Consider the following 14,671-nt stretch of genomic DNA (forward strand, 5'->3'; position numbering starts at 1 on the left):
AGAAAGGGTCTGTCTCTCTGTGTAGTTTTGGTCCCTCTCCTAGAGCTCACTCTGTAGCTCAGGCTGGCCTTGAACTCACAGAGATCCGCCTGACTCTGCCTCTGAGTACTGGGATTAAAGGCGTGGGCCACCACAGCCCTGCTTTTAAAAGTTAATTCAGGGGCCGGGCGGTGGTGGCGCACGCCTTTAATCCCAGCACTCGGGAGGCAGAGGCAGGCGGATCTCTGGGAGTTCGAGGCCAGCCTGGTCTCCAAAGCGAGTTCCAGGAAAGGCGCAAAGCTACACAGAGAAACCCTGTCTCGAAAAACCAAACAAACAAACAAACAAACAAACAAAAAAAAAAAAAAAGTTAATTCAGATGCTAGAGAGAAACAGCTCAGAGGTTCCGGGCACTTGTTGTGTGAAACCCAAACAGGAGCCACACTGTTGTTAAGGAGCTACATTGTTATACATTGTTATTAAGTCTCCATATCTTGCAAGAAAAAGTTTCTGTTTCCTAAGCCTAATATATCCTGCAAACCACGTTTCATAATCTACTCTGAACTGTGACCCCATGACGTATGGCCACCCCCTTTGCCTTGTTAAACTCCAGAACCTGTGATTGCCCTTTTGCCTTAGGAAAATGTGTCTTTGCAGATACCTTGATGACGCTTCTTTCACAAGATGGATTCTTGCACTTATCTACCCCACAGGCAGCCTTGAGCCCTGGGTCCCCCACTCTTCCTAGCAGGTGCTAATAGCCAGTTATCTCAGCAGCTGTTTTCTATCAACCCTAACCCTTCCCCATGAAAGGGACCTCAAAGGCCAGTGAGAGGCTGCTCTCTGAAACCCGGACTTTGAGAGAGGCAGCCAGCTGGCCAGTCTAATTAAATTGGATTTGGTTTTGCTCAGGTCTAACAGCTACTCTTGCAGAGGACCCAGGTTCAGGTTTCCCTGGAGAACATCTATTTCCAGGGCATCTGACGCCCTCTTCTGCCTCACACAGGCACACATGTGGTCCACTTTTAGACAGGCACCAAAGATCCATGCACATAAAATAATAAATCCCTTTCAGTGTTGATCCAGCTGGGCTTGTCAATCACCTGCCCTAGAGGAGTTCTTATCCTCTTTCACCGGGAATTCTCCACCCTCAAACTATCTGAGTCCCATTGAGTTTAATAACCTGTCCTCCATAGACGCTCTCCACGCAGACACTTCCCAGCTTCCCTCAGGCAGCCTGCAGAGCCGCCCTTCTTACTTTGAAAAGTATCCCGCCTTTTCACCTGGCCAAAAACTGGTTGTACTTTTCCTGACACTGTCTTTTCTCATTGGTTCTCCAAACCACATCTCTTCCAGCAAGAAGCTACTGTGTACATGTCCTTGCTTCACAGTCTCCATTAGGGGAACATGTCAACCCCGCTCAGACTCAAACATGGCTTCCCATAAGTTTTCTCCTGGCAGCTGCTGAGAATTATAGTTTGTCTTGTCTGCTCAAGTTTTTTGTTTGTTTTGTTTTCTCTTTACAAGCACTGGGAAGTTAGCTTTGAGCTTTCTAGTCCATTTTATATTAAAAAGAAATTTTTTTGCAATTCTCTCTTTACATTTTTTTTTCATTTTGTTTATGTGTGTTCACAGTTGGAAATGGGGGTCAGATGAATCTCCTAGCGTGCAGTTTGTCAGGCTTGGTGGCCAGCATCTTTACCTCCGGAACCATCTCACAAGCCCCTATGTTTGTTTTTTTTTTCCTCCGTAGATTTTATTTTAATTTCCATGACTGTTTATGAGCAGGAATGGACATGCACGTTTGCCTCTAGGGGTAATGGAAACTGGATCTCCAGGAGCTGAAGTTACTGGCAGCTGTGAGCTACCAGGACTAGGTGCTGGGAGATGCACTTTGTCCTCTGGGAGAAAAGAAAGCATTCTTTACCATTGGACTATCTTTCCAGTAGCAGCCCCAGGGTCTTACTTTGTAACCCTGGCTGTCCTGGAACTTGCTGTAGAACAGACTGGCCTTGAAATCAGAGATCTGCCTGCCTCTGTCTCCCAAATGTTGAGATTAAAGGCGTGTGCCACCACAACGGCAGTATCTATCTATCTATCTATCTATCTATCTATCTATCTATCTATCTATCTATCTATCTGATCTGTCTATCCTAAGAGGGGGCTGGAGAGATGGCTCAGAGGTTACAAAAACTGACTGCTCTTCCAGAGGACCTGGATTCAATTCCCAGCATTCACATAGCAGCTCACAACTGTCTGTAACTCCACCTCCAGGTGATCTGACACCCTCACACAGACATATATGCAGGCAAAACACCAATACACACATAAAATAAAAATAAAATAAACAAATCATTAAGAAAAAAAGTCTAAGAACCCAGAGGGGTGTACCACCATGCCTGGCTTCCATATTTGTTTGTTTGTTTAGTAAGTCTAAGAACCCAGAAGAGGAAATTGAAATTACTCAAGTAATGGTTTAAAATGAGGATTTAACCACCACTAAAGGGTGGTCAGTGGAATCAGGACCAACACAAAGCCTGGCCTTGGATTGAAAGAGAAGTTTGACACTTTTACTCTTTTTTAAAAAATTTCTTTATTTTCATTTCATGTACGTTAGTGTTTTGCCATGAATGTTAGGTCCCCAGGAACTGGAGTTACAGACAGTTGGGAACTGCCATGTGGGTGCTGGGAATTGAACCAGGGTCCTCTGGAAGAGCAGTCAGTGCTCTTAACTGAGCCATCATTCCAACCCCTGACACTTTTGTTTCTAAAGGGCTATGAAGGAACAGAGGGGTGAGAAGGGCCTGTTAGGTGGTACTTCCTCCACAGGGGTGGAGATGAACGGTCAGTTGTTCTGACTTGTAGCCAGAGCATTCAAGTTTCTACAGTGTAAGGTTCTGGGCTGTGGCTGAGACATGGCTGCTGGTGGGATGGATTTGGCTCAGCAGGCCTTCATGGCCATTCCTTGAGGAGAAAAGGAAAGTCATGCAGTGAGAGCCGCCTATTTGTGCCTCACCTCCTCAGTCTTACACCCAGAAATGATCCCCTGTCCCTATGGAAAGACCCTCAGCAGAGTTCCATCCTTGGGAGTGTACCCCTCAGAGCTGACTCCTCAGGGCCAGCCTGTGCTTATTCACTCTCAATTTTCTGGCAAGTACTTGTTGACACAGTCAGTCCTGGGTCAATATTCATACACAAATGGGCAACTAAAACACAATTGATAAAAGATTATTGAGATCTTAGCATTGACTTGAAAACACTTGGCATTTGATTCAAGTCTTTTATATTTATGTGTTTGTTTGTTTGTAGACAGGGTCTCTCTACATAGTCCTGACTGTTTGGAACTTACTATGTACGCCAGGCCTCAAACTCAGAGAGATCTTCCTGCTTCTGCCTTTACAATGCTGGGATTAAAGGTATGTACCACAGCACAAAGTCCTCAATCTGTCAAGATTCAGGCATTTGTGCTGCCCTGACAGATCAAGGTAAGGCAGGGTTAAGAACTGAAAACAGCTAAGTGTGTATGAGGACAAAAGTTAGGCTTTAAGTTTAAATTACTGTGCTTAAGAAATCTATGAAACAAAAATGCCACTAGCCTATAAGTCTCACTTGCCCAAAGACCAATAACTTCCTGGAGTGCTGCGGGCTGTTGTTTATGGAAGATAACAAGCCACAGGTTTCCACTCCTGGAAGCTAGGTTGGTTGCCCCAACCGCACAGGATGTGCTTGATCACACCTGGGTGGAAAGTACGTCAGCAGGAAGTAGAAGTATATCAGGGCAGGGCAGTGGTGGCACACGCCTTTAATCCCAGCGTTTGAGAGGCAGAGGCGGGTGGATCTCAGTGAGTTTCGAGGCCAGCCTGATCTAGAGTTCCAGGACAGCCAGGGCTACACAAAGAGAAGCCCTGTCTTGAAGAAACAAACAAACAAACAAACAAAAAACGAAACAAAAAAGCACATCAGGATGTATGCTTGCCCCTGACTAGTTGGAGACAGGAAGGGAGTGTGTGGCCTTGTGTGTTTTGCCTTTATAAGCCTCTGACTAATGTGATTTGGTGCCATACTCTGGGAATCCTGGGTAGGGACCTGGCCAAATTTGGCTCAAAAATTGTGGCAGTAGCCTTATTCTTGCCTTGTGGGATTAACACAAGACCCTTCAAAGACTTGAAAAAGGAAAGAGAAAAATAGCCCTCAAGGAGGGGCTGGGCTTCAGAGTGCCCTCTCTCTTGGTATGCTTGGTACATTTGTTTCCTCATCCTCGTAAAGGCCTTTTTTTTTTTTTTTGGAGCTGAGGATCGAACCCAGGGCCTTGTGCTTGTGCTTGCTAGGCAAGTGCTCTACCACTGAGCTAAATCCCCAACCCCAAAGGCCTTTCTTGACTGGCTGATGTTGTCTGCTCAGGCTTGCCTGTTTGAGCCTTCTCTTGCTGCTACCTATAGGACTGGAGATCTTTTTTTCCTTTTAATTCTTTAAGTGGCAGAGAAAACAAAGCTTACTTCAAATTTGGCTCAAAAATGGTGATAATGGTCTTCTTCTCAACCAGTGGGATCAACTCGTGCTGGTGTACAAACAATCCCAATGCTTAGGAGACTGAGCTATGAGAATCAATATAGCCTGAGGCCAGCCAGGCACACGGGTCTGTCATAAAACACTAAAGGTCAGAGAAGGAAATGGACTTTGATACTTGTTCTCAGAAATATTAAGACATGTCAAAACAAAGCCAGGTGTGGTGGCATTCACCTCAGTCCCAGCTTTCAAGAGACATAGGCTGGCAGATCTCTGTCAGTTCAGAGCCAGCCTAGTCTATCTACAAAGAGTTCCAGGCTAGTCAGGGATAGTCAGGATAAAGTAAGATCCTGTCCCCAAAAATACAGACAAAAACAAACAAACCCCATAGACATGCACATAAAACAAAACAAAACAAAACAAAACAAAAAACACTACAGAACCGTGCTGGGGCATATACTTACATGCACACACAGAAAACCAAGAAAAGCACACAATTTGAAGAGTCATATGTGGTATTGTATTCCCCCAAATATTGTGCATGCTAATAAACTTATCTGGGGTCAGAGACAGAGCAGCCACAATATTAAACATAAAGGATAGGCAGTGGTATCACACGCCTTTAATCCTAGCATTCCAGAGGCAGAAATCCATGTGTTCAAGGATACAGACAGGCATGGTGACTCATCACACCTTTAATCCCAGGGAGTGGTAGTAGAAAGCAGAAAGGTATATAAGGCATGAGAACCAGAAACTAGAGGCATTTTGGCTGGTTAAGCATTTGGCCTGGTTAAGCATTCAGGCTTTTGAGCAGCAATTCAGCTGAGACCCATTCTGGATGAGGACTCAGAGGCCTCCAGTCTGAGGAAACAAGATCAGCTGAGAAGCTGGCCAGGTGAGGTTAGCTGTGGCTTGTTCTGTATCTCTGATCTTCCAGTTCACCGCATACCTGGCTCAGGTTTGATTTTATTAATAAGAACTTTGAAAACTCATGCTACAGTCATACTTCGAAAACATGTATATGCACACTCTGAATCCCAAAACTCAGGAGGCAGAGGCAGATGGATCTTTGAGTCCAGCCTGGTCTACAAAGCAAGTTCCAGGACAGGCAGGGATACACAGAGAAACACTGTCTCCAAACAAAAGGAAGTATGTGACAGGGCTGCTGAGATGGCTTAGTGCTTAAGAGCACCTGCTGTCTTGCAGAGGACGTAGGTTCCATTTCCAGCACACAAATACACACACACACACACAGTAGCTAAGAGCCATATGTAACTCCAGTTCCAGGGGATCCCATGACTTTCTTCCTCAGGCACCACATATGCATTCGGTATGCACACAAGCAAACACATAAATGAAAACATTTGGACTACATATCAACATGAGATCATGAGGGACACCATGGAGCTGCTCTCCATCAAAACTAGAGAAAATCAGGGAAACTCAGTTGTTACAAGCACATGTTGCTCTTTCAATCTAGTTCTGGGGAGAGGATATGCTCTCTTCTGACCTTTGTCAGCACCAGACACACATGTTGTATACATACATAAACATATGTATTTGGTGGACATACATATATGAACTGAACGCTATACAAAAAAAAAAATGACTCTAACAACAATAAAAAGTCTACTGAAACCCAGGAGCACAGAGGAAAACCTCTGCAATCAGTCATGAAAGACTACAGAGGGGGGACACCAAGCATTTATTTGGGGCACTGTAACACTCAGTAAAAGGAGAAGTCACGTCTCATTAAAATCCAAGGACACTCTGTTCCTCCCCCACCCACATTCAGTCCCATGGAAAGTCCACTCCTCACTTGGTCAGCCAAGCACAGAGTTCCCTCTCTCTTAGTTCCCTGGCGTCAGCTTCTTGGAAAGAGATCTACCAGAGGATGCGGTTTCGATAGATGATGTATCTTTTACAAAGGCCACTCTCAGAATGTCTCTTTAAAGGTCAGGTTCAGTCCTAAAGCTGAAGGTGTGCCAGCGGCTGAAGCTGTTCCCTACAATCTCTGCACTCAGAAACCTATGTGGGATGTGATGTTGTTTTCAGAAAACACTTTTGTGCAGGGGCTTCGAACCTGGATCCCCGAATCCATGGCTTCATGACACATCCTAGTGCAGTGACCTCTCCACTTTGATGGGTTGGAGGTGTGTGTGAATGATGCTGACATCTGCTCTGAAGCACTCAACACTTCTTCTGGTTCATTGAGATTTCAGGTGTTCATTTAGATGACTAAGGGACTTCTTACCTTCTTTGCCTTCCTTAGATGTTTATCGAGTGTGAATCTTTCGGTGTTTATACAGGCTAGAGCTACTGCAATACACTTTGTCACACTCCCTGCACGCATACTGCTTTGCTACAATGTGAACTTTCATGTGTCTAACAAAGTTATAACTTGAATTAAAGACTCTTCCACACTCATTGCACTTAAAAGGCTTGCCATGGACTGTTAGGTGTTCAATGAGGTCAGAGTTTTGGGTGAAATACTCCCCACATTCACTGCAGCTGAAAGGCTTCTCGGCAGTGTGACTGTAGAAATGATTCAAAAGGCCTTCCCTGCTTCTGTATGATTTCCCACATTCGCTGCACTCAAAAGGCATTTCTCCAGTGTGAAATCGATAATGAACTTTAAGGCCTTCCCTGCTCCTGTAGGATTTCCCACATTCACTGCACTTAAATGGCATTTCTCCTGTGTGAAGTCCCTGATGGGAAATAAGGGAGATATTATGCTTGAAGGCTTTGCCACATTCACTGCACCTATAAGGCTTTTCTCCAGTGTGCATTCTGAAATGCTTAATGAGAAAGGCTTTTTGGCTGAAGGATTTCCCACATTCGCTGCACTGAAAAGGCTTTTCTCCGGTGTGTATCTTCCAGTGCCGATTAAGGTGAGATATACTAGTAAAGACTTTGCCACAGTACGTGCATTTGCAGTTTTTCTTCTCAGTGTGAATGGCCTCTCCACTCTCAGTGCTCTTGGGTGCTTCCCCACCACTGGCAGTCACCTGATGCCCGAGAAGACCTGAGGAAGTCTGGATGATCATTGCATTGTCTGCACTTAGCAAGGGTGTCTCAGCACAGCTCAGCGTTTGCTGTTGGAGCATGGATGAACTAAGATCTCCTTCCGTGGAAAGACTCTGCTCAAAGCGGGGCGTTTCACTCTCCACTTTGATCCAACAACCTGACCAGAGACAAATACTGATGAATGGCATGGAGACTGTCAAGTGACAGACAGACAGCACATATTACTAACAGTGTTCTGAGATTTCTTACAGAACAAGGGGACTAGTTCAGGGTGGTAAGGACCCATTGTCATGCTGAATTTGTCAGTAAGTATCATAGGACCTAAGGACCCTAGAGACAGTAAGAACACAAGCATGGAGTGAATCACTGGGAGAAGCACTGTGAACCATAACACTGTCCTCAGCAATAGCTTTCTACAAGCCCCAGCTGCTGGAGATGCAGGACACAGTGCAGAAGGCTGTCTAGGCCCATAGGACACGGTGACTGAGGAACCTACACTCAAGGACTGCCCTAGGTATAAAGCACACTAACACCATCAAGGGAAGCCTGAGTTTCACAGTGTAGCAAAGCAATGGGCCAATCATCTGAGATTGATACATTGGGGACAGTCCTGTTTCAGAAATAATAGGTGCATTCATCAGCAATCTCCACCCTCCGAGTACCTGTCCACAAACATGGAGTCATGAATCTCAGTGCAGGCACAGAGAGATCTCCGCAACACTCCATCTGAGTTGTGTCATTGATCCCAGAAAGTTCAAGTCCTAAAGGAAGATGATACAAGAAGTGAGCATTCCATACAAGGACACACTGATCAACCCATAATAATTCAAAGGAAAGAAGCCTAATGAGAACAATCCTTGTAAGAAAAACATCAAGGCATGTCACCTAGAAGAAGCGAGAAGTATCTGTGTTACAGAGATGCTATGTATTTGCCGTGTCATCAGCTCAGGGAAGACTGAACACTGATGAGACTCCCAACCCTCTAGAGTTGCCAACCATTAATCCCAGCACTTGGAAGGCAGAGGCAGGAGGAGCTCTGAGTTCCAGCCAGCTTGGTCAATACAGTGAGTTCCAGGAGCCCTTGCACCATACAAATGTTGTCACCTCAAAATGATTCCTGTTTGCCGTTACTGTCCCCTCCCCCCCCCTCCTGAGCTGAGGACTGAGCTCAGGGCCTTGAGCTTGCTAGGCAAGCCCTCTACCACTGAGCTAAATCCCCAACCTGGCTGTTACTGTTCTTAAGGGAGAAAAGGTATTGTGTAACAAGCCTGTATCTGTAACCTGTATTTTCAACTACAGGACAGTGGGAAGAAAGACTGAGCGTTCACTGGCCAGCTGTGAGAAGGATATGTCTCTCTGTAGCTAAACAAAACAAAACAAAAACCCAAACCAACACAGACATGTTCTAACAGGATGGAGGGAAGGGCTTACTCAGTGAGGACACAAGTGCAAAGATCTCGGTCATCACAGTCTGGTACAGGAGCCTTTGCGAGTCATCAAGCAGTTTCCATTCCTCCCAGGAGAAGTACACAGCCACATCCTCAAAGGACACACAACCCTGCCACAAAGGGGAAAGTGGAGTTTATGTGAAGTCTCCTTGTCAGGGGCTCTTTCCATCCTCAAGACAGTCATTCTCACTTAGCTTCCTACCTCAGAGGGTACCAGGCTCTGAAGCTAGGACATCCAGTCTGGCCTCAAGGGCCCACCCAGTGCTCTGGTCAGCACTCAGCAAGAACGGGCAGGTGGACAGGGGGTGTCTTAGTCAACAAGCAGGTGGACAGGGGGTGTCTTAGTCACTTCTCTATTACTGGGAAGAGACACCATGAACAAGGCAACTTAGAGAACAAAGAGTTCATTGGGGGCTCACAACTCAGAGAGTGAGTCTGTGACCCTCAGGGCAGCAGGCATCATGGCACTGGAGCAGCAGCTGAGAGCTTACATCCTGAGCCAGGTACCAGAGAGAGTTAACTGGAAATGGCATGGGCTTTTGAAACCTACAAGCCCACCCCAGTGACACACCTCCTCCAGCAAGGCCATACCTCCTAGTCCTCCCCAGACTCTTCCACCAATGGGGAACAAGTTTCAAGTCTATGAGCCTATGGGGGGCATGGTCATTGAACCACCACAGCTGGAGTCGATCCAAGCTTGAAGGATGCCATGGAAAGGCCCTCCTTTCTGTCAGAGAATTCACATGGGCTCCTCCCAATCATCTGCCTCACACAGACCATATTTGGGTCACTGGTATCCACTGTGTCCCAGGCAGGAAGGCCAGGAAGCCATCCATACATACTCTCACAGCACACACATCAGTCTTCCCACTGAACTTCCATTTCCAACTCAGTATGCAAGCCCAGCCCTCAGCTACTGCCTTCCACTAAATCCAGCGGACCTCAGCACACCTGAGGGTTCCTCTGCATTCCCAACCATCTCAGTTCCAGGCATCCTCTAATGCTCACCACTGGAACTTTAAGACCTTGGAAACTTAAGCCAATGGTTGCCATAAATGGAAACCTGGCCATGTATTCTCTGCTGTGGACATGGGGACCTTACATTTTGAGCACCTGCCAGGAAATCCAATGGAAGGAGAGAATGCTAAGCAAAGAGTCCCAGAACATCACAATCACAGAGGTCTCTTATGTGAAGACTGAGGAGTGTGTTTCCTGAGCACCCTCCACTTACCTCTTCCTGGTTGGCCGGTTTCACTGAATAATGGGAAACCTGTAGAAAAACAAGGCTGTGAGTAACAAACGAGGTGTTGGTATCCCAAAGGTCCATCCAAGTCTCCTCACATACCTGTAGTCAGGTACACCCAACTGCCCCCATGGGCTTCATCCCTTAATGGTGTCTCTTACTGGGTGACCTTGGTCAAGGAACCAATCTCCTCAGTTTGTTCTCTGAGGATAAGAATGGCAGCTTGTTTTATTTACTGCTCTATTGCTGTGAAGAGACACCATGACCTAGGCAACTCTTACGAATGCATTTAAGTGGGGCTTGTTTGTAGTTCCATAGGGTTAGTCTATTATTATCAGGGTGGGAAGCAGAGAGGCATGGGGCTGGTGCAGTAGCTGAGAGCTTTACATCCTGATATGTAAGCAGCAGGCAGAGAGAGAGAGAGAGAGAGACAGAGAGAGAGAGACAGAGACAGAGACAGAGAGGCAGAGAGGCAGAGAGACAGAGAGGCCATTGGCAAATTTTCCCAGCTACACACTTCTGCCAACCAGGCCACACCTCCTAATCTTTCTCAAACAGTGCCACTCCCTGGTGACTAAGCATTCACAGACACCAGCCTATGGAACCATTCTCATCCAAACCACCACACAGTCCTAGCTGAAAAGAAAAGCATTGCATCAAACGCAGCCCTACGTGACAAGTACTCACTCCGTACAGGCTTTTCCTGGGCATATGACTAATACTTGTGTCAAGAGTTTCACAAACACTTAAACAATCATTTCAGAATGTATGGTTTTATCTACACACATTTAAGTAAGAATTTAGGAGATAGGTGGTGGTGGCTGGCCCATGCCTTTAATCCTACAGAGAAAGCCTTGTGTGTGTGTGGGGGTATCAGCCAGGCATAGTGCTGCACCCCTTTAATTGCAACACATGGAATAAAAGAGAAGCAGATCCCTGTGTCTGAGGCCAGTAGACTTTATTCACATGATGAAATGTTTTCACGCAAAAAGATAAATAAAGGAAAGGAAAAGAAAGTACTTCTTTTAAATCTATCAGAGAGGCCCGAGGTGGGAGCCCACACCTTTAATCCAATCACTCTGGAGGCTCTTTCTGAATTTGAGGCCATCCTGGTCTACACAGCTAGTTCCAGGGCCGCCAGAACTACTGCCGAGGAGCGGGGGATGTATCAGATATCTGAAGACTACTCTCCACTTCTGTGGTCTACAACCCCAACTCCTGCATTAGTCCACAGGATATACCCAAAGATTCAAGTTCTCTGTCTCCATCCCTCCATCCACATCGCCTCATCCATGCCCAATATTCCCCGGGAAGGTTTGGAAAACTCTGAACAGATCAAGTCTCTCCTCTGTTCAGATCTTCCGTGGCCACCAGCAGCTCCATAAATAAAAGCTCCTTAGGGGCACTGCGCCCTTTCCCCCCATCTAATGCCAGCAGGGGTCACTCCAGGGCTTCTGTCTTTGAGCTCCTGCGGGCCTGCAGCCTTTCGATGAATGGTCTACAGACGGTGTGAGTCAGAGGGGATCGCTCTCTAGCACTTAGATGTCAAAACCATAATCTCGTCCACCAGTGTCCTACAGTCGGGGACACCGGGCCTGCCCTGTCGGTTCCTGACTCAGATCTCAAAGCTCTAGAATGCAGGTAGGCGGGCGATCTCGAGGCACTCACCTGAGGCAGGGCTCCACCCGCAGCCTCCACGATCACCATCGGGCTCCACAGGATGGTGGGGCCCTGGGACATGGCTTAGCCCTACTCCAAGCCTGGATCAGGTCACACGTGTCGTTACAAACCTCAGACCCGTCTCTATGACAAAGAACAAACGCTTCTAACGTTCCGGTTTTCCTGTCATGGCCAACTCAGATGAAACCAGTTTTCTGTGAACCATACTGACGGGTCCAGGAAGTTACAAAGACTCTCCTTCACGTAGAGCCAAAAGTCCCGCCCAACGGTCATTGTCGTCACTGAACTACCAATTTTCATTGGTTGAGCTTCTTGCAATGATTTCTGGGCAATGTAGTTCAAATAGGATCAAATAGCTCTGGACACAACTGCCCAGATGGAGGAGACTCAGTTTCCATGGACTTCATGGGACTGGTGTGGAGAATATTGTAATTATAGACGCCCCAATATTTTCTACCTGAGGTAAGTTGGGTGTGGGTTAGAAAGAGGGAGTGAGCTACAAGGTCGAGCTTGCTGCCCCAGAAGCATCCAAAAAATTACAAGTTTCTGCCATCTTCTTGGTTGACGACCAGAGCTAAAAGATAAAAGACACTAATGCTGAATACACCACACATCTTTGATTGCAAGATATCCCTACAGGCTTTTTGTTTGTTTATTGTTGTGTTTTTGTTGTTTTGTTTATTCATTTTTGAGACAAGGGAGTCTCTCTGTAGCCCTAGCTTTTCTGGAACTCGTGACGTAGACCAAGCTAGCCACAAGCTCAGAGATCCACCTACTTTTGCTGGAATTAAAGGCATGTACCACCCACCCCCACACTGGAGTTATTTTTAGAGATTAATCTGTGTGTGTTTGTGCATGCATGTGCTTCTGGGTGTGTGGACTTGGTCCAGCTGCAGTACCTTCTTTACCATCATGGGCTCCCTGCCCTGAAACATAAACCAGACAGTATAAATCTCAAGTCCCCTGTATTGTATATATTAAATATTTGGTCATACTGATGAGAAAAGTAACTAATAGAGCTCTCATAATTATCAGCCATCCTTTAGAATTGTGTCTATTATGTTATTATGTGTCTATTATTAGAACAAGTTTCTTGTATGGTCCTTTTCCTTTTTCCTTTTCTTTCTTCCTTTTTTATTTTTCAGCAGGGTCTCTCTATGTGGACTGGCTGTCCTAGAACTCTATGTAGATCAGCAGGCTGGCCTTAGACTCAAAGAGATCTGCCTGCCTCTGCCTCCCAAGTGCTGGGGATAAAATCTTGAGCCCACATTATCCTTCAGTAAGTAGTATTTTCATTTGCATTTGATTATATGAATTTTTAAATTTTCCTTCTGATTTCTTCATTGATCCACTGGTCACTCAAGAGCAATGGCCAATTGCTTTTTCTTTGCATAGTTTCTAATAGTTTTTTTTTTTTTTGCTATTGACATTTATTTATTTATTTATTTATTTATTTATTTATTTATTTATTTTTGGTTTTTTCGAGACAGGGTTTCTCTGTGTAGCTTTGCGCTTTTCCTGGGACTCACTTAGTAGCCCAGGCTGGCCTCGAACTCACAGAGATCCGCCTGCCTCTGCCTCCCGAGTGCTGGGATTAAAGGTGAGCACCACCACTGCCCGCCTTGCTATTGACATTTATTTTTATTGCACTGCGATATGAGTAGATATAAGTAATGATTTTGATTCTTTTGTATTTGTTAAGATATCATTTACAATGAGCACAGTGGTGCACACCTTTAATCCCAGCACTCGGGAGGCAGAGGCAGGTGGATCTCTGTGAGTCTCAGGCCAGTCTGGTCTACAGAGCGAGTTTCAGGTCAGCCAGGGCTGTTACATAGAGAAACCCTGTCTGGAAAAACCAAACCAAAATGAACAAACCTAATCAAACAAACAAACAAAAACATAATTTATAGCCTACAATGTGATCTATGTTAGAAAATACTCCATGGGCTACTGAGAATTCATCTTCAATAGTTGTTGTTTGAAATACTTTTTTTTCAATTTTGATGTGTACATGTGTTTTGCACACATGTCTGTTTGTGGATCACTCCCATCTGTCCAGCCCATTTGCAATGGTCTGAAGATCTCTTGCAATTATTTCTTCACTGTTTTTTTAAAATTATTTTTCATTATCTAGGGGACAGGTCTTTTGATGACAATGAGGTATTGAAGTCACCCACTATGAATGTATCTGTACATATTTATCTGTTCATGTCTAGCAATGTTTATTTTAGAAAATCATATCCCTGAATTGGTGCATATATATTTATTATTCCAAGTTCTTAACAAATTGTTCTTCATATTAATATGTTGTAGCATGTTTTATCTATTCCAATCTTAGGTAAGGTATAATTTAACAGATATATGTTTAACTGCTCATGGTTAGTTTATATCTTCCATGTGCTTTGACATTGTTTTACATTTTACATTATAAATCTCTTTGTGAGTGATTTATTTATTGTAGACAAAAATCAGTTAGATTTTTCTTTGAACCCAAGCAGTTGGTCTTTGTCTTATAACTATAGAGCTCAAACTATTAGTAGATAGGTTAATTACTGGGGACTATTTGTTGATTCTGGTAATTTGTTGGTTGTTCATGTTTGGTTGGATTATTTGTTCATTCTTTCTCTTCAATTTCTTTTCGGAACTTGCTGATTTCGTGAGTGGGACATGACTGACAATTTTCTGGCTCTCCTTTATTTATGTCTTCATGTCTTTCTTGTATACTCATGATTAAGAAAGTCCTCCTTCAAACAAAACATACTGATGCATGGCTGTAATCCCAGAA

At 45.0% G+C, this 14,671-nt stretch overlaps 1 protein-coding gene across 1 annotated transcript; it reads right to left on the reverse strand.

Annotated features, from left to right (window-relative positions):
- Positions 1 to 6,171: 6,171 nt before the first annotated feature.
- Positions 6,172 to 12,166, reverse strand: LOC102917865 (uncharacterized). The gene is made up of 5 exons (XM_006980005.4): positions 11,872 to 12,166; positions 10,192 to 10,230; positions 8,944 to 9,070; positions 8,175 to 8,273; positions 6,172 to 7,669 (listed from the first exon to the last, which is right to left on the reverse strand). The coding sequence occupies exons 1-5, from the start codon at positions 11,941 to 11,943 to the stop codon at positions 6,762 to 6,764; spliced, it is 1,245 nt and encodes a 414-aa protein (XP_006980067.3). The 5' UTR covers positions 11,944 to 12,166; the 3' UTR covers positions 6,172 to 6,761.
- Between the last annotated feature and the right edge of the window lie 2,505 nt (positions 12,167 to 14,671).

Source organism: Peromyscus maniculatus, chromosome 1 (genome assembly GCF_049852395.1).
Source record: "Peromyscus maniculatus bairdii isolate BWxNUB_F1_BW_parent chromosome 1, HU_Pman_BW_mat_3.1, whole genome shotgun sequence".
Taxonomy (NCBI): domain Eukaryota; kingdom Metazoa; phylum Chordata; class Mammalia; order Rodentia; family Cricetidae; genus Peromyscus; species Peromyscus maniculatus.

Coding starts and splice junctions, on each gene's coding strand:
- LOC102917865 (XM_006980005.4), bottom strand. CDS start 11,943: ATGTCCCAGGGCCCCACCATCCTGTGGAGCCCGATGGTGATCGTGGAG. Junction 9,071..10,191: donor AACCGGCCAACCAGGAAGAG/GTAAGTGGAGGG, acceptor CCTTTGTGGCAG/GGTTGTGTGTCCTTTGAGGA. Junction 8,274..8,943: donor TGCACTTGTGTCCTCACTGA/GTAAGCCCTTCC, acceptor ATCTTCCTTTAG/GACTTGAACTTTCTGGGATC.